The sequence below is a fragment of the Lates calcarifer genome, linkage group LG21 (assembly GCF_001640805.2).
Source record: "Lates calcarifer isolate ASB-BC8 linkage group LG21, TLL_Latcal_v3, whole genome shotgun sequence".
Lineage (NCBI taxonomy): Eukaryota > Metazoa > Chordata > Actinopteri > Centropomidae > Lates > Lates calcarifer.
Window position 1 is genome coordinate 20,350,777 of NC_066853.1, and position 19,259 is coordinate 20,370,035.

The 19,259-nt window shown below is 44.0% G+C and overlaps 1 protein-coding gene across 3 annotated transcripts; it reads right to left on the reverse strand.

Moving 5' to 3' along the window:
• Nucleotides 1–12,012: 12,012 nt before the first annotated feature.
• On the reverse strand, nt 12,013–17,598 carry si:ch211-151h10.2 (uncharacterized protein LOC567699 homolog). 3 transcript variants are annotated; one of them, XM_018665431.2, is made up of 9 exons: nt 17,402–17,598; nt 16,388–16,649; nt 16,234–16,298; nt 15,686–15,827; nt 14,579–14,697; nt 14,318–14,498; nt 13,974–14,057; nt 13,793–13,888; nt 12,013–13,701 (listed from the first exon to the last, which is right to left on the reverse strand). In XM_018665431.2, the coding sequence occupies exons 1-9, from the start codon at nt 17,530–17,532 to the stop codon at nt 13,354–13,356; spliced, it is 1,428 nt and encodes a 475-aa protein (XP_018520947.1). In that variant the 5' UTR covers nt 17,533–17,598; the 3' UTR covers nt 12,013–13,353. The 3 variants fall into 3 exon arrangements, with proteins under 3 accessions (XP_018520947.1, XP_050921361.1, XP_050921362.1); XM_051065404.1 differs by having other exon boundaries at nt 16,388–16,652; XM_051065405.1 differs by lacking the exon at nt 16,388–16,649 and having other exon boundaries at nt 17,402–17,563.
• Between the last annotated feature and the right edge of the window lie 1,661 nt (nt 17,599–19,259).

Below are 19,259 nucleotides of genomic sequence, written 5' to 3' on the forward strand. Positions count from 1 at the left end.
CCCACTTGTTCCCTGCCGGGTCACTCTGAGGCCCCCTGGTGGTGGGGTAATTAAAGTACCATAGCCCAGCCAAGCTGCAGTAACACACCCAAATCCACAGAGAATGACCAGAGCCGTGGTTGCTCCTAATCCTGTTTGTGGCCATCGGGAACTACTCCAATCCCAGCCGGAAGACGGGGAGGTTGGGGGACAGCGGACAATAGCCCAATGAAGGGAGAGGGAATGAGGGAGGGTGGGAAGGAGTGAGAGGGACAACGAACCTGTATTCACTCTCACTGCATGTCTCCCTCTGTTTCACTGCTTTTGTTGGCGAAAAAAAATCTGCAGAACCTCCCTCTTCTCTTTACCATTGTCATGGCATATCTGAGAGGCTCAGTCTCCATTTTTTTATTCAGTAAGTTCATTGAACAGGAAAATGGCAAGGCAGTAAACAGCTCAGCAAATGAACTAGCCAAGTAAGGTTAATTTTCATCTGTAGTGGACTTTGGTCACACTCACAAGTGTTTCATAAGTTTTATGTCATAAAAATCTTATTTGCTAAATTTATGAGCAGTCATTCAGTCCTGCAAAGTTTTACCTTTGAGAGTAATTTCTCACAAGTTCATGGACATAATGGATGTTGTGGTTTGAATAGCTACAACTGCCCTACACTAGATTATCCCTTTAACATTTGCGTTCAAAGCAGAATTTGTGTAGCCTCGTGTGACCTGCCCTTTATCTTAACAAGCTGAACTTATGAAATGCTTTCTCACCAGCCTCCCTGCTCATGCAAACAATAATCCCCTACCTTGGGAAGACAGAGCAAGAAAGAAAAGGGCACAGTGGTAATCCAGCCTGCAGGTTTGTCCCCCTCGTCTACCCTCTCTTCAGGGGGTTTGGACTGACCCCGCCCTCTCCTGAACACCCCTGCACCAAGCCCAAAAAATCCAATTAGACTCCTTCATTAACAAACCCAGCAGGAGAGGTACAAACAGGGCCCTGTGCATTAGCAACATGCTCAAACGAACACACATGTACACACACAAACTGTGATCTGCACCTGTGCTGTCCCACACTGTGAGGTGTAGACAGGGCTGAGGGCACGACAAACGCTTTCGGCAGTTTGTCGACTCCTTTTCCAACAAGGGCGCTGAAAACTTTAGGCAATGTCCAGCCTCTGCACAGACTGTGTTCTGTGATTGATTTTCCATGATGCGATGTCCCCAATGGACAGACACAACACTGTGTGTCTTACTGTGACACCCCATTACAACATGTGCACTACCTCACTGCTCAGGAACCCACTGCTCAGACTCACCACCCTCTGACTGACTGGACCAGGAGTGACCAGTTGACGGTTGGTTAAATTTAGCAGTGCCCAGTGAAAATCCCCACACAAATGCAGTAGATAATAAAAAACATGTATGTTACCATCAAGACTATATAAAATTCTTCAGTGGACAGTCCAACCACTTCTCTCTTCCAAAGAGCTGTAGGGCATTCAGACCAAAACCCACTTATTGCCAATATATTTAGCTTAACATTTAAAACTGGTGAGTTTATTGTGTAAAGTCTTTCTACATCTGTTCAAATTGAAAACCCTGACTTAAAAACTGGGCTTGCAAAGTTTGAAAAAGTGGTTGTTTACCGATAACTGCCCCCACTAGTCGGGAAGCCAGAGCACAGCTAATGAAGAATTAGCTTAAATTACTTATTCCTGTGTTGTTGTTTTTATTTCTATTTCATCATGATCATGTGTTTCTTCTAACCTTTTTAATTTTGTTTTGTTTTGTTTTTAATAAGCTGCAGAGCAAGGAGGTCAAGGAAAATCATATCATTAAAGTTCCACCAAAGTGTTCTCACCCTTCACTCTTAATTCCAGCCTCTACGCTCTGGTTCCTCTGGTCAGGACAAATAATTACAAGCGTCATTTATTCCAACACCACTGTGATATAACGGGAAATTCAGTGTAATTAGGAATAACTGTAACTGTCTTAATTGCTTTCACTGAACCATGATGAACTGTATCTCCCATTTGGATTGTGTTTGATGTTTTGTGTTCTTTTCATGCTGAAGAACAACACTTGCTCACTTCTAGGGCAAACAAACCTGAACCTCGATGCTCGTATTCTCATGATGCGGAGTCTGCTTGGCAAACTGTCTCCGCTGCTCGTCATGGTCCAAGAAATGCTGTGGTGTGCGTCCAACCTTGGCCTGGGAGAGTGAGCAGGGTGGGGGAGTAATGCGGGGCGGGAAGCTGCTGGTGAGATGGCAGGTTGGCAATTGGCTACAGGCTGGTATCCACAACTAGCACTGGCCAGAGCAAACAGTGCCTGGCAGCCCATCTCCATACATACACTCGCCCCAGACACCCTGCTCTCCCCTTGTGTCACACAATTCGCTGACACTCCAAACAGAAATGGAAAACATGTGCTCACATAGGGAGTCAAAAGGGAGAGAAGTGTACATAGGGCTCTGCTGTTCCCACAGTGAGGGATACATAATGCTTCCCGCCTTTTCCTCAGACTCAGCCCTTTAACCGAAACTGACTCATTCCTGCAAAAAAACAAGGGAATATTTACTTGACTACCCTGATTAATTGTCATATAAATTGGACAAACTTGTAGTGTAACTTCTCCTCCCACGTGTGTCCAAGAATACAAAACTGCTTTATCTGAGGGGTCAAATTTGGTCAGCTTCTTAAGGACATTACTGTTCTGCACGCTTGGCTTAGTAGTAAAGCAATGCAATGTGTAGTGTTTCATCCATAAAAATCAAGTTTGAAGTGATCACAATAGCAGCTAATAAAAGTCTTTTAAATTAATAAAAGAATAAAATATTAAACATCAAACTGATATTGATATAACACAAAATGAAAAAATAGTAATTGTACATTTTTACATTTTTGTGCACACCTTATAACCACCTCTAAAAGGAGTAGATTAAAGCACAAAGTTTTCCACGATGAGTTTTTGTTTACACTTTTCCTCCTCGGCCTTTCTCTCTCTCTGCTGCGTTAGTCCTCCGTCTGAGGAGCTCGCTCTCTCTCTGCAGCAAACCCCCACATTCCAGGAGAAATCGCAGAATCAACAGGCATGAAATTCATTTCTCACATGGCCGCATCTGCGCCTCCTAATCATAACCTGGACTGACAATTCAATCCCGCACTCCATCGCACACCCAACCCCCCCACCCCCACTCCACCTCCAGTTCTGGTTTCCCCACTCACTCCTTGTCTCACCCAAACCTCCCTCACCTCCTCCACCTTTTTTGTCCTCCCTAATTGCATTGCACCCCACCCTCCCCTCTCCACCTCATTAGGCCCAACAAAAAACAATTAACAACGCCAACTATAATTACAGTAATGGCCGTAAGGGAACTAGTGACCTGGTTCCTCACCAGAGCTCCATCCAGCCAACCTCACAGCAGCACACCCACCTTCTGGCCTGTGTGCTCAGGAGCGAGGTGGGGTGGAGTTGGGGTACCGGACGCGGTGTCAGGGTGTCTGAACTGACTGACTAATGGCTGGTCAGAGCTGGTGATTAGGCTGTAAGAGGCTGCAGGGGGAGTCCAGTTTGGTCCCCTGGCGAGACATGTTTTCTGGGCTATTAGAGCAGAGGGGGGCAAAGGGGGTGGGGGACAAACACTCCAATTCATCATCTGTGTGCCTAGAATTATATGAAAGTGATGAATGTGTAAAGTCAGGTAAATGACTGAATTAGAGTAATGGCTGATTACAGCAATTTACCCTGAGCACTGCCAGGAATATGCATTCCAGGCCGCAGCACACGATGCTGGCTAATCCCAGCTGCCCCAGCCTGCATGTGAGGGAGGGGGTGGGATGGGAGTACAGCAGGTTCTGGTCAATGTGAGCCCTTCACAGCGGCTGAGTGCACAACCAACCTTAAAACTCCTGGCTTGATGTAAAGCGCTGAAATAGAGCTGTGGGAACAGAAAAAGATGAATGGAAACTGGTTAAATGCACACACCAACGTGATGGCTGAGACGGTGACGTCACTACAACAAAATCAGATGGGCCAAGAGACATAAACAGTTAGATGATCAGACAGGATGTACAAAATAGTTTAGGCCAGATTACTGTACCACCTTATTTTGAGATACGACCGAATGTGAGCACACCTAGAATGTCCCTCATTACACAGCAAATCTGGGTGCTCATAACTATAGCAAGTATGATTGGCCAACCAGGAACCTGAGATTCCACTTGAACTTGACCTTACTCTAGCCTTAAAGCTCTCTGGTCACCATTCAGACTTGCATCTATGAAAACTTGTGAATTGGCTTTTACTAAAGCTACAAATGACTTAAAAACAGCTCTGCCAAGGAACTAATAAACCACTGCTTCACTCTGGCTAAACCTGAGTCTGATAGCATCTGGCACATTTACAAATGTCTGTGATGTAGTGTGCTGTGTGATGTTGCTCATGCTAAGTCAAAGTCTGTTGTACCATATTGTACAATACAGTACACTACTGAGTCTGATTAAAGGCTGCATGAGTCTATTTGTGTGTGTGAGTGTGTGTGTACAGCGGGTGTAGTGTAGCGTGCATCAGTACAGGCCAGGGTGAGGGTGCTCTGGCAGTCTGGCAGCACTGTACTCCAGGCCCCTCGCTCCCTGGATTAATGTCGATTGTTTGGGAATGACTCGGAGCTCCGGACCACACAAGGAGAGAGAGGGGGAACGCCGACCTGCATGGGGCTGCAGGAGAGGGAAGCAGAGGGGAGTCCACAGAGAGTTTTTAGCAAGCGTCTCCCTTCCACCTCTCACGGTTTCCTTCGTTCTCCCTCTCTCTCTCCACCGCACACATGAAGCCCTTTCTGTCTTTGTCTATCACTCGCAATCTTTCTGTTTCCTTTTTCATTCACCCTTTGAAAACCAATGAACTGCACTCGTGCCTCTGCTTTCCTGGGGTCAAGATGAAACAGCATCTCCCCAACTACAGCCCCTACCTGCCTGCTGAGTATGTGTGTATGGATGTTTGTGTCTGTAAGTGAATGTGAACGTGTGTTTTTAGACTTCTGTGGGAGGTCTAAAGCTCAGTGTGGGAGGACGCTTAGGGAGGGATACGAAGAGGACAACAATTCATCAAAAAACACAGACACTGGCTTCAATTAGCTGAACTCTCACTATGTGCTTCGCTGCTTTTTGGTGTGAGTCATTAGAGAGGGCCGGTGGTTTGCAACAGTGTACGTTCCTGGCGAAGATTGCTCTGTAAACACGGGGAAGCATCCCGTATATTCTTTTGCTGTGCAATCAGTTCAGTCAGCAAGTAAGCAAAACTCTCCCACATCTACCAACAACAGAGGAGGATGCTGACAGGGAGCTCTCTGCCTGCTCAGCCCTATATGTCAAATTATGTGAAAGAGGAGAGAATAAAACACAGGAGCTGGCAATGACAGGAGACACGAGACTGACAGCTGTGTTTATAGAGCAGGGTGTGGGAGGCTGGAGCCCTGTGGATTCACTCCATCCAGAAAACGGCTCCCATGACCTGCCCAGATGCTCAGTGTGACTCGATATCGTTCATGTGGGAGCGCCTTATAAATCAAGCAGGAGCTTGATATCAAATGCTTTTTATTCACTGTCTGGAATTGGTGAACTCATGGTCTGGGATGGTCGGTTTTGGGTTCCCAAAAGACGGACCAAGTACGTGTGTGCGTGGATAGAAATGGGTGTGTGTGTGTGTGTGTAATGACGGTGGTGGTGGAGCCACAGATCTTCTTTTAACTGTGAGAGGGGAAAAAAAACACAAGACAGGAAGCTCTCAAGGGTGTGAGACAGTGATGTTTGGGAAGTGGGATGGGAAGGGGTTCCAGATATCTTGACTTGACCCTGTAGAGAGGATGTGACTGAGTTTGTTCACAGAGCAGCTGAGGGAGTACCAGTTATGATTTGTTTTCCATAATACAGTAGGCGTATTTTAACATGTGAGTATAATCAGCAGGGACCTATGACCCGAGCAAAAATACGTAATGTAACAGTAAATCTGTACCTGTGTCAGCTTGACTGGGCCACAGTACAGTGGTGCAGGAGGATATATTTCTACAGGGCAACCCGGAAGTTAGCATCACCCTGGTTCCCTCGACAAAAAGTCAATGGGATTTTTGCAGAAAATAAGTTGACACCTACTTTTGTTCAGCAAGATAATCTTCACAAATGAACACCACTGATTTTTGAAGCCTAAATACAATTGCCAGAAGTAGAAAGCTAATATGACACTATAAACAAACTACACCACAGTCGCGAGGTGTAGATTGTCCTCTGTGCACACACACGCACAAACAGACACATGTCCCAAAATATGAAACAACACCTCAGGAAAATGGCTATATGAGCAGCTATTTGGGATTAAGCATGAAGGCCTGTGGTGTTCCTGGCAGGAGGTTTGTTAGTGGCTGACAGAATGACACTGACACACTGCCTTACTTTCACTCTCTGACGCAGACAGGCTGGGGGAGGAGAGATTCTACTGAGTCTCCACAAAACCGCAAGAAAAATTAGTAAGTGACGGCGCAATGCTCAGTTTTCGTCTCCTGCTGATCATCCCACAGCAAACCCCAGCCCCCATTTTTCTTTTGCCCACATCCCTGTTTCCTCACTCCGTCCAACTTTCCCTTCCATCCCTCCCACCCCCTCTTCCTCTCCGGGTGACTCCTCCTCTCTCCCCCTTGTACACTACCCCAAACACACCCCATAAACCCACGTCTGCCTTGCTCCTCCGCAGCTGCCAAGAATAAGACAGGCTGATGTGGGGGCCCCATGGGGGAGGCCCCGCACTGGTGAAGTAGTGCTTCTCCAGCCTGAGCACTCACTACACTGAATTCAGCCACTTGGCTCTGTTTATTTAATATTCAGTCAGCTGTGGGGAGTGGGGTTAGCCACAGCTTATAAAACTCAGTCAGCATGACCAAGATATAACCCCCCCACCCCCATTCTCCAACAACCGCATGTGCACACTCACACGCGCACACACAAACACACACATGCATACACAGAGTCATACATGGACACACACCCTAAAACATACTAATACACTTTCTCCCAAAGGTTTTACCTTTAGGGACACAAAGTGTGACAGCATAAACCAATACTTCCTTGGTTTTGTGTTTGTTCTTAGTTTCATATAATAATATCAACAAAAGCAACAACAACAACAACAATAATAATAATAGTTACATTTATTTGTTTTGCACTTCTAAAATAAAATTCACAAAAAAATATGCTAGCTCAATGAAGAACATGAATAATTTTAGGATGTCATGCTGAAAGTGATGATAGTTTTTTTGCAAAGATTTCAACTGAAGATTCTGGAGCCTCTTTCAACAAATCCCCTTCAGTTTTAAGACTAAATATGTACATATAAATGTAAGGTAGCTCTGCACTGCTTGGAACAAGCAACATCAGTAATGCACCACAATGAATGGACAAATAAAAGCTCCAAAGCAAACACTATACATGGCCAGTTTGCTAAGCAGAAACAAGCAGAGAAAAAAAGTTGTGGTCAGTCTTTTCATCTTGTCCTTATGTAAACTATCATACTTTTTCCTCCTGGCACATCAAAGGTGAACTCAGGGATGTAATGAGCTTAACTGTTTGACTGGAATTAATACGACTGAACTGAACTAAAGAAGGAAACGGGAGAGAGCAGCACATGAGCTCCGGCGCAACTTCATGAAGTGAGTTCAGAGGCACATGAAGTGGACAAATATGGATTTGTGTATGAGTGAGGAGGGGTCGTGTGTGTGTGTTGGGGGTGTGGGGGGGGGGTCTTAATAATTCTCACAGCAGCCCATATTCACTCTACCCTGCTGGGAGCAATCCCAGCATGCTCCATCCATGCCTCGACTGGAAGGCTCCATGGCAACCTCCGGGGTCATGGGTCACAGGGAAAGGTTGCTTTTATCTGCTAATGAGGTCGGTACCTGGGGCTCCGTGTCTCTCCGCTTCTGTCTCTCTGCATCTCCCCTGCGCAGCCGTAGGCAGGGGGGAGCGGCGATTGTGAATGCCTGCCAAGTGACACCAATGCCATCTTCACTCATCTCCGCCACGGCCTCAGAGCTGAGCTTTTTGAGCGTGAGATGGGGTGCGATGTTGCAGGGCGGGAGGGGTTACTTGTATTAGGTTATGCCCTGTAGGGAAGATAACAAACGGCTCCGAAATTGCTGTCCCCCAGTCTGGCTCCTCATTGTGGAATAAGTGTTCACATGCAAATCAACAATCGCCCCACAAGCCCAGTGGATGGTGTCCCCCATGCCTTCAGTTTGGGAGTTTGATTTATTGCCTATGCACCAACATGGTTTGTGTTGCATTGTACTTACTGTTAAAGTTGTCTGTGATTGATGTTATGTTGTTTTGCTTCTTACACACAAATCAGCTGTACTGAAAGAGTAGTGACAGAACGGTCATACAAAGTATATGATTAACATTCACCTTTTTTAAATCACTAACAGTTTAGAGAGTGCACAGAGACAGTTTATCCTCTGAATTATGGACTGCTTTAAACAAATAAGTGTTGAATGAGATTCGGGACTTTCCATTGAGCAAGCTGTTAATGCCCCTGGAAAACACACTTCTCTCGCCAATCTGCTCTCACTATATCACACAAGGCTCATTGGCCCATGTGCCCCTTCAATGGGGCAAACAGGCACCCTCACCAGCCCCCTGTCCCACTCCCACACCCCCTTACTCTCACACACACGCCCCCTGTCATGTTCGCAGGACTGAGAAAGGAGTCCATTAACTCTGATTTAGTGGCAGTGTCATGCGGTCCCCTTTGTGAGGTGGTGACATTCAGTGAATAGGAATCAGAATTTGCTCCCTCCCCTCCTCCTCCATCTTTCCTTCTCTTGGCTCCACGCTCAGGGTATGTGGAAGGGTTTGTGTGGCTCCAGCGGGAGTGCGAGGGGTTCAGAGTTGTGGCTCGGGGGGTGGGGATGTGGATTGAGAGGGTTTTGCTGCCACATGTCTCTGAGTGGCGGACTCTTTGTGCCTGGGCCAGCCTGTTTGTTTAGCCTTTTCCTCAGAGAGCTGCCTCACACATCGATGCCTCATACAGAGGACCGACAAGATGAGCTTCAGCCTTGAGAGGTGAAGGGACAGAATGATAAGAAGCGCCAAAAACATCGCTTTAGATACTGGTTGAGGACCATGGATGCATCATTAAGGATGTTAATTACAAGTTACTGTGTGTTGATGGTTTCAGCTAAAAACACACACACACACACAGTTTACACACCAATTTACTTTTTAACCTACAGTACTTATTGTAACTGTGCATGTCTACAGTTTAGAGATTCTAGCTGATATGTTGGCTTGTTTACATCCTTTCTAACCAGCTGACCACCTCTTTCTTGAAGCAAACTTTGTTCTAGCCGTGCCGCTGTGCTCCCAGGTCTCAGCATGCGCTTGAGTATAACTTTAAGAGGTTAGCAAGAAATCCATAGATAAGAACCACAGCATCTGGTTGCAGATGCCTCTGAATGTTTCCAAAAATGATTATTTCTTAGGGAGGAAAACTGAGAAATCAAACTGTCAGTGTCTTTGGCAACACAGATAAAACATAAATGAAAGATAAAAGACAGGTGATGCAATGGATACTGAGGTTTATATGGTACCATTCCAAAAAGCTAGGAAAAATACCAAGCTGAAAGATTTATCATGTAATATTTCAAAGTTGCAGACAGCTACATCTGGAAGAGTCCCACAAGTTTGTGAGATTTTAACTTCACAAATAACTCTTGGTGAGTTCTGTTCCTTCAATGCAGCATAACTCATTTTTCATATATATTCTGCAGCTATGCCTTAATAATTAATGGAATAGTTGTTAATCAGATATATTAGCACTTAAAATTCAATCTGAAAGAATGTAAAAGGTATTTTTGTCTTTGTATGGAGTTTAAAAGATGACCGTGCTGAGTTTAAACTGACCCCACAGCTGTTACCCATTGGTATCAATGGCTGTTGCTCATGACCTCTGGAGAATCCGTCCACTCCTGACGAACCTCTCCCACCAGCCACTGATGGGTCTGGGCAGGTTCCTGTGTTGACGCAGAAGGTGAGCCATGTCCACATGATAAGTAGGAAACAGAAGGGCAGAGAGGTCAGGCTTGATTATTCTACCCCTCTCTCTTGAAAAACAAAATAAGAAAATATTTACACAAACAGGAAGCTTAGCTTTTCCTAATGAGTGGAAACATGTTGAGCGTGGTGTTGCCCCCCCCCCCAGCCTATTTGTGTTGCTCTCTAAGTCAAGGCACACATGCACACACTATCTGTGCATGTATACCCACATACACATAAACTGATTGGGATAATATTTAGTATCAGAATAGAAAAGCGATGTGATGAAATATTTGATGGAGAGGTTTTAGGAGGAGCTAGGCCTTCATTGACATTAAATTCTGCATGATGGAATGTTTCAACCCAAATTGAAACCCCATTAATGCTGTGAAGTTTAGGCTTCCCTCCAGCCATGTTAGATCAACCATAATAAGTTGTGAGTTTATGGACCTTTGCTCCCCAAATGTCTACCATGTTGCTAATTGCGTACATCTGTGGCTGGTGTTTTGATGTTTTGTCTCAATGTGCAGCTGTCCGTTCTGTTTCCAACAGCCTCTGGTTAAAAGTGCCATGGCCCTCCGTTATCTGTGTCCAGCCCTTTAATAGCAGCCATGCATGTGGTGCGAGATTCACCAGGAGGGCTTTGCTTATCTCTTTTCTAAGTTCAACTCACAGGCCAGCACAGCTAAGTGCATGGCTATAATAAAAATAAAGAAAAATACGTGTTAAGCCTCCAACCATAATTATATATAAAAAATAAAATATATATATATAAATATATAAATATATATACATTATAACGTTGAGCAGACATTTGCCAGCAGAAATGTTTGTTCAGGCTGGGCACACACATGTTTAATGAGGGGAAAATAGTGTCATAGAAATGAAGGAAAAAACCTAAATGACCATCACTGAAACAAACATGCATCTAATTTGTTACTCTACAAACCAACAAGTACAGTTATTTTGTCTTAGAATAAGGTGAGATATTTATAACAATTTCATCCCCATTGTCAGTTTCTTTAACATTGTTTGACTAAAATATGATTTTTCGGACTTAAGGGTGGCTGCTTTACTACAAATGCTGTATGACCTATTGTGGGGTGAGATCTTTATTGTGTGCCTCAGATCATTGGATGAAGACATACATCCCCTTTTGATGGGGCTGTTGGCCTTTATTAACCTGGAAAATGTCACTGCCATTAAGTTAAAAGGTTAACGGGACTCCCACCAACCAACCAGCCAACCAATCACACACTTGCACACCACTGTGTAAACCATCAACTATCATTCTTCATAGCTAAAGCCTGCTAGCTTGTTCTTGCTCTTATTTAGCAGCACTGTGTGTGCCTCCTCTGTTTGGTCACCATACTAACTTCCTATGCACTATTTTGTTGATTATAATTTTTGTACACTGACATTGTGCGAGGAAAACATAGAGGTCTTATGTTTGTTTATATCAGATGGCAGCCTTCATTACCTCTGTATGGTGTCTTGCAGTGCCATCAGAGGGGGGATCAGCACAAATGTGTGCTATGCGCACACCAGTGAAACCCGATCTTGAGTAATTGTCAGGATAAGGCGAGGGATTGACCTCTGCCATGAACCATATTTTCTGAAACAACACTCACTTGAGCTAGCTTTGAAATAGCCTCTGCTCCACGACTGATACGGACCGTGAGGAAGCTAGTCATCAACTTTTTAGTGTAACTAAACAAAGCCTGTGGTAATTTCATTCGCTCACTCTTTCATTCTCAGCGAGGAGATAGCTGCTGCCCTCTTCTCCCCTGGACACAGTCCCTCTGCTGGCCATGACATCACATGCCAGCAATGTGAGGCATGAGTTCATCTGGACAGGACCGGGATGTTCCCCACCAGCTCGTAAAGCAGAGCTTGTTTTGTACTTGTGCTGTTTTTCATTCTCATCTAATAGAATCACCCCCACCCCCACTTCTTCTCGTTTATTAAATCACTTAATAAATCAACTCAATATTCTTGTTGCCTTTTGACTGTTGGACCTCAAAGTAAATGTGGTCATTGTTATTGTAAGCAAGCATCCAAGACCGTTATGTTCTGTGTATTCATGACTGATTCGTGGAAAGTGTTCCATATTCATGTGGCATGTCATAACTGATTCTTTTTTTTTTTTATTCACGCCTCTTGTCACTAACTTCAAATAACCAAACATGCAACATCTCTCCTCCCACAACGTCTTCACATCCCCCTATCCATCCAGACATGGTGTGTTTGTGTCTTTGGTGTTGTGACAGCTCAGATCCTGCAGCATTCAGCTCGCATTCCTTTCATCCCGGATCGCCCCGGGGGTCGGCCCCACCTCTCCCAATCACTGCCCCAGTGTGAGGGAATCAGACAGATGCAGGATCTGGCAGATGGTAGGCAAATCCATGGTCAAATGGCATCCACATCATGCATACTGTACAGACTCCTAAAAATTAGCACTTAACAGCAGTCATGAATGAATCGATTCTCATCAGGAATCCTGTACGCTGTACGCCAGAAAAGTCAGGAATCTGGTTGGAAAAACTGCAGACTTCTGTGCCTTCAGTGTGGAGCTGTAGCGTAATTGAATTTGGATCAAAGACATTCATGTCTTTCAAAAAGGTCTAGAGGGCTGCTCAGTTTTTAGTAATAACAGAAACGCTTCCGGCGTTGACCTCCACTGCCCCAGTCTACCTTCCTCCCCCCTCCCCCTCTGCCCTCAACCTGAAATCCCTGCTTTGAGGGGCTCAAGTCATTGCAGCCACTCAGTCTGATGGAAAGAGACAGAATGAAAAATTGTTTTGGAAAAGAAAAAAAAAACTGGGCTTTCTTAACTATTTGCCTGAATCTCATTCATTATTTAATTTCATCATGCAAAGCTGAGTGAAGGGAAAAGGTCTGGGCCATGGTCAGCCACTGCACACAGATATCTCAGCTGAATATATATTTGTGGTGTGGTTGTGTAACATGTTGAATGGGGGCTGTGAGACACTTCTGTTTATACTTGGAATAACTGGTGAAAGTGTGCCCCCTTGTGTTTGAGAAATTCTCCATGTCAAAAAAACAAATTGTGCCCACTTGTCTGTGAAAAGAAAAATTACAACAAAGTGAAGATTTTAAAAACAGCTATCTGAATTGACGAAAAAGATAAAGTAATATAATCACAAAAAGTAATAAATATTTGATTTTGAGGCAACCAGCAAATGATCAACATTTGAAAATACCTTCCCAAATGTACAACCCTCTATTTACAAAATACTTGGTGCATATGTCAAGTATATTTTGATAAAAAATCACTTCCTCCTTCCAGATTTGCGCAGGCGTCCAATAGTGGCGGAGAACTGCAAGGCCGACCTCTCACACAGTGAGAGGGGAGTGTCTGTTTTTGTGTCTGCATCCATCGAGGAGGCAGACGTTGGTACAGAGGTCGAGTTACGATGCTCCAGTGACACATCAGTGGTGCGTCCGTTATGGAGACGTGGGGAAGTCCGTGGAGAGGCTGAGCATGAACTGGCTCCGTTAGCACGAGCGAGGGGCCCTGCTTGTCCTACCTGATTCCCCTTTCTGAGTCCCTCCAGGTGGGCCTGGAACGCAGAGGTCTGTTGCTCTACGGAGAAGAAATTCTCCTGCACCTTGTCAAACTGCGAGGAGAGACAAGTTTTTATTCCTGGTGGGTTTCTAAAGCTATGAACAACACTGAGCTGTTTGTGTTAAGGGCAGAATTTAGTGTACCTGCTCAATGTTGGACTGAAGCAACAGCTCTGGCCAGACTGACTCGCTGCTGCTGCTCATACTGTTGCTTATGTGAGTGTGACTCCAAGTTAACTCCTGTAAAACACGACAAAGGGGGTTTTTACATGAAGACAGCAGGAAATATCAGAGGTGGATTTTTACTGCATGAGGAGAACTTCACCTGCAGTAGTTGTGTGCTGTCCTTAAGATGTGTCTGGCAGCACTGAAGTCTGTTCCTGTAGTGACCCAGGACTGCAAACAAATTCTTTGCCAAACACGAAAGAGTATTACAGATAACACTAAAAGGCAGTGACCAAGCAAATGTTAATGTGATCAGCAAAATTCATGATTCTTTAAAGAAACTAAAACTAAAGAGAGAACTGTTGCTGTAGACAGAAATTAACTTTGGAAAACTTGACAAAAACACATTTCTATAACTAAAATGTTGTATAACTGAAATATAACAAATCCAACTCTATAATACCATTACCACAGAAGTGCAGAAAAAGCTTCCCAGCTGCTTACCTCTGCGTCTGTTCGGGCCGAAGCCAGGTCCCCGTGGTCTCGACTCCCCTCTTTAGTGAGTGTGACTCCAGTGTGTAGCTCCTCCAACTGAGCCCAGAGGCCTTCTAGGCCCTCCAACATGTCCTTCACACTGGCCTCAAAATCCCGCTGCACCTGGACAAGAGTATTCAGTGACCTCATCCTATCAGAGAGGAGTGTGTGATGTTAATCCAACTGAACTAAATTTCCCCAAAAACAGATGGCGGGTGCACTGAGCCTCACCTCTTCTGTAGGTAGGTGCAGATGAGCTTCACTTTGTCTGTCAGTGTGGAGTCTCGGTCCACCTCATCCAGTGTCACCTCTGATCCAGTATCAGCCTTCTCAAGTGTGTGAGACACTGCCTACAGCGAAAAAGAGAGGATTGAGAGGGTTGGGTTTAGTTTTGTGAGTTTGTTTGTTTGGGCAGAGCAAGGCCCTTTAAACTACTTCTGTATGCAATGTGTGCATCATGGTGCCATGCAGCACTTGCATCCACAAAATGAAGACAGTGCAGGAATCTACTTGTTGCATTTTATATCCACTCTATCCACTGATTCATCTGTTCTACACATGCGACTGCCCAAAGATATAATTTCACACAGTTTAAAATGCCAAAACACGTATATACAATACTGATACTGAACATTCCCAAAAAAAAAGGGATCCACAAAATGAAATGAAACACCCCAACATGGGACATTTACAACAACAACAACAACAACATTAGAGGGATTTTAACCAGAGGATTATAGCTATTCTCACTGCGTTTTGAGGCTGTAATCCTCATGGTGAAAATGAGAGAAGAATAGAGCCCTTTTCTTTTATTCAATGTTTGCCACAAGTCAGGCAATTGAAAGTTTGGCCTGAGGCTGGTGCCAGAAGGAAAGGCCGTGCTCTTGGCCCAGCATGTCAGCACATTTGTAAGCATTAAGCTCCATCACACCTAATTTCAGTCAGTTAGTTTTGTGTCATGTGCACCAGGGTTGTACAACAAAAAAAAAATTGGCATTGCAATCGCAGAGCCTCTTTGCCAGTGTGGCACACACAGGAAAGACAGTGCGAGACAAAACATTTAAAAAATTGCTCTCCTCAGCCAGTCTGGTTAATTCAGAGTGCAGACGACAGCAGCTCAGTGATGGTGTACGTTGCCCGCGGCTAGAGTGTCTGTGTATTCATGAGTGCCTGAGAATGTCTGATCTCTGTAATATTACCAACAAAGACTTTATGCTGATCTACATGCAAAAAGCAATGGAAAACACAAGAGATAACAGGGATTGCTGGAGGCTGCTGTGTGTGTGAGAGAGAGAGAGGGGGTATTTTGATTCTTTAAGGTGGTTTCTTCCCTCTTACCTGCAGCCTGGAGAGAAGAGCCTGAATGTGGGGCACACTGGGGTCTGGTAGGGGCTCTTGGAGCACGCACAGCAGCAGACTGTTGGCCAAGGCAAGCGCCAAAGGAACGTGGGGGCCAGGGTTCCTCGACTCCCTGGACACCCTGGAGAATTAACAGTAGGGAAGATAGGTTGATAAATGACAAAATAAAGAATCCAGTAAATGTGATCAGCCCTCACAAGTAATGATGTATTAGTGTTTTATATAACAATGACATAAAAAATATAATAATAATAATAATAATAATAATTGATAGCAAACAGGTGTAACAGCTATGAAATGTTTTTCCCCAAAAATGGATGAAGCAGATTTAAAAATGCACATCTGTAGCAGCTGTTTTAAGCTGTAAGGTGTTTGTGGCTGACTTGGCGCAGAGAATACACGCAGTGTTCTACGATAAAATCTGGCCTATATGGTAATTTTCTAAGTCTGTCTCTGATTCTGTCAAAAAACACCAACATTTTATACCAAATAAAGAAGTTGTAATAATGAAAATAACAAAGACTTACCATGAGTACTGTATATTCCTGTTTTCAGTCACAACCTCCTGCTGTATCCTCTGTGGAGGCTCCCCCTTGAATAGGCAAAGTCAGTGAATAAATATAACAGGACTGAGTGCACCACGAGGGTCAAGGGAGATGCGGCTCAGGAGGCTGCACTCACCTGGTTCTGTCCTGGCCGCAGGCAGTACTTCAGGGCATGAGCGCAGCCTCCCAGAACCATCCACAGTAAACACACCAGCAGGAACCTCCAGCACACATCCACCAGCGAGACATTTGGGTGCAGCAGCACCTCCACCTGGCAGACTAACCACATTATGCCAAATGGAGCAAAACTGTACCAATCTGTCCAGGGTCGCGGTGTCCACAGAGCCTGGGGCCAAGATGTGTGATGTGGCTGACCATCAGCTTGTGTTTGATTTGAACTGCTAGAGTGACGAGTTAATAGGATGAAACAGTAAACAGTTAAAAAACAAAGGGGATTGCGAGGACTGCTGAACTGAAAATGAAGGAGAGCAACTTTAGGTGCCAGACAGGAAAGGAAATAATGATTACGCAAATATAGATGTCAGACACTTTGCTAAAACAAACATTCATAATAGCATTCTTTGTGGAAAAAAATTGTCTCAGAATCCTCTTAATTAGCATTAAAGTTAAATTTTATGACATTTATATGAGTCTCAAAGTGAATGAAATTTAAGAAGGCATATTTTTACAGCAACACATGCCATGTGATTGAGAGTTACAGATTTTAGTTTCACCTTTTCAAGCAATTTGTTCTTTGGAAATCTAGAGATTGAAAATAAATTTTTCAACAATTCTTTGCCACACAGCATGCATTCATTATGATGGACCAGCTGTTGGGTCTGGACAGAGTCATCCAGGGTTAAATCCCCAAACCAGCACTGTGCTGTGTAATTGGCTGTCACCTCAGATCTTTTAGCTCGAGTGTAATAGTAAGCAGTTAGATGTGAACCCAGCCAGAGAAATGTTGACAGATATCAGTCTAATGGAGCAGAGAAACATTTGCTTTCAACAGTCTGAGGAAAGAAATGTACTTAGACCATCGTTTCACACAGACCTCTTCTCCCTGTAGCAGCAGGTAATCAGAGACCTGCCACTCAAAAGCTGACTCAAATGAGAGGCCAGTTGTTGAATGACACATGGGTCTACCTACCTCTGCAGTTTTCGGCTCCCCTCGGCAGGTTCTCCCTCCCCACCCTCCATCCATTTGCAGTCCCAGCCCGATCTCTCTCCCTGTCCTGTACCCCCCTGACCTTTGGTGTGGATGACTGTCAGCCGAGGCATGGGAGCAACTCAAATACAGACATGCTGGTTGAAACTGCAGCAGAGCAATTAGATGAACAACTTAAACCTGCTAAATATGTGATTAGTTCTGTAACATGACAAGCTTGTTGAACTGGTTCCACTGGAAGATTTGTGTTTATCTAGCGAGTGGCTTTTTTCCTTTTCCCACATTCCATCCATGTAGGAATGTGTTAAACATACCGGTCACAATTGTTTGAAGGACAAGCCCTGCTCCACCCAGCTACATCAGGAGCCAACTACACCCCCTTCCAACAGTCACTTGGTTGGTTGTGAATCACTGTCAGATACAGACACTGAACTATTATTAGTGCACAACATATGAACAACCTGTTGGAATCTGAACAGTAACAAATTCATCTTTACGAGAGAGAGGTTTACAAATGGACAAATATTTAATTCATGACCAAACGTAACTGGGGTTAACACTACTCATTTCTACTGTAACATTTAAGATGCTGAGGAACTTGGTTGTTTTTTTCCTGAGGCCATGCTGCCATCTAGCTGTGAGAACAAGAATAACACCCTCACAAATGAGGACCCAGTTAACCTGAGCAGACCCCAGTTCACCACGATCATAGTAAAGGGAACAGAGAAACAACACGTGCAGATATAAAAGAATTTAATTTTTCAACACTTGGACAAAATAATAATAATGATAATACTAATTCCAATAATAATCATGGGAATCACTGTACATATCTCATAATATTTCTCATATATTTTACATTGTCCAAGTCTCATGTGTCATGACCAGTTTTAAAAATTTCCTTACTTCTGTGAATTAAACTGAGGAACTCACTGTACAAGTACTTCAGTAAAATCTAAAACATTTACTTTGTCCAAAAAGTACTGAAACACTCAGAAGCTAAGTTCCAGCACCAGACAAACACATGCCTTGCTTATGAACACATCATTAAGACAAGTGATTGATATCACAAGGTTTAAACTCTTCCTACTGAATTCTACTAAAGTCTCCTTTCTCACTTAAGTGAAGGAAGTATGAGACATGCTGCGTGACACTATCCCTCTCTGGTGTTTACCCTAAAATACTGTGCTGCCTTTTAGGTACCGACCTCAAGTTCAGTGCAGCAGTTTTTTGAATGTCTGAAACAGATTAATACAGTGAAAATAAGGCCTAATCACACTGTATCATCTTGAGCTTCTTTGCTGTTCCGATTGCAAATCTGCAATGCTGTCTCTAAATGTTTCACTGTTAACTTGAGGTACTAAAGAGATATTTTGAACTTTCAAGTCATTTGACATCAAAAGTGTGTTTCACTGAGGAGTATATGTTTTGTATTTGGCTCCAAGGGAACAGCTAACAGTGGGAATTCAGGCTGCTGTGGTGCTCTGGTATAAAAACTAAGTAAGTGTTTAGGGAAAACCAGAGTGACAAGTGTCAGGGAAGGAAACAGAATAAACTGTGGATTGTAACTTAACCACCTTATTTTTTAACTTTTAACCTTATTTTAACTTGTCACCTTATTGCAGTGATGCACAGGTGACATCACTGCTGGGTGCAATTACAGGCGTAACAGAGGACATTTCTAACCACACCTTGCATCACAGGTTTTTCAGGCTGTTGCTAAGCTGCTCATCAAGTATAGTTTCCTGGTGTCATTATTACTTTTTAAATATGTCTGAAACCCCGAATACAATGCTTAATGTTAATAACTGACCCCTAAAAAGCCCTTGGTATCACTCAG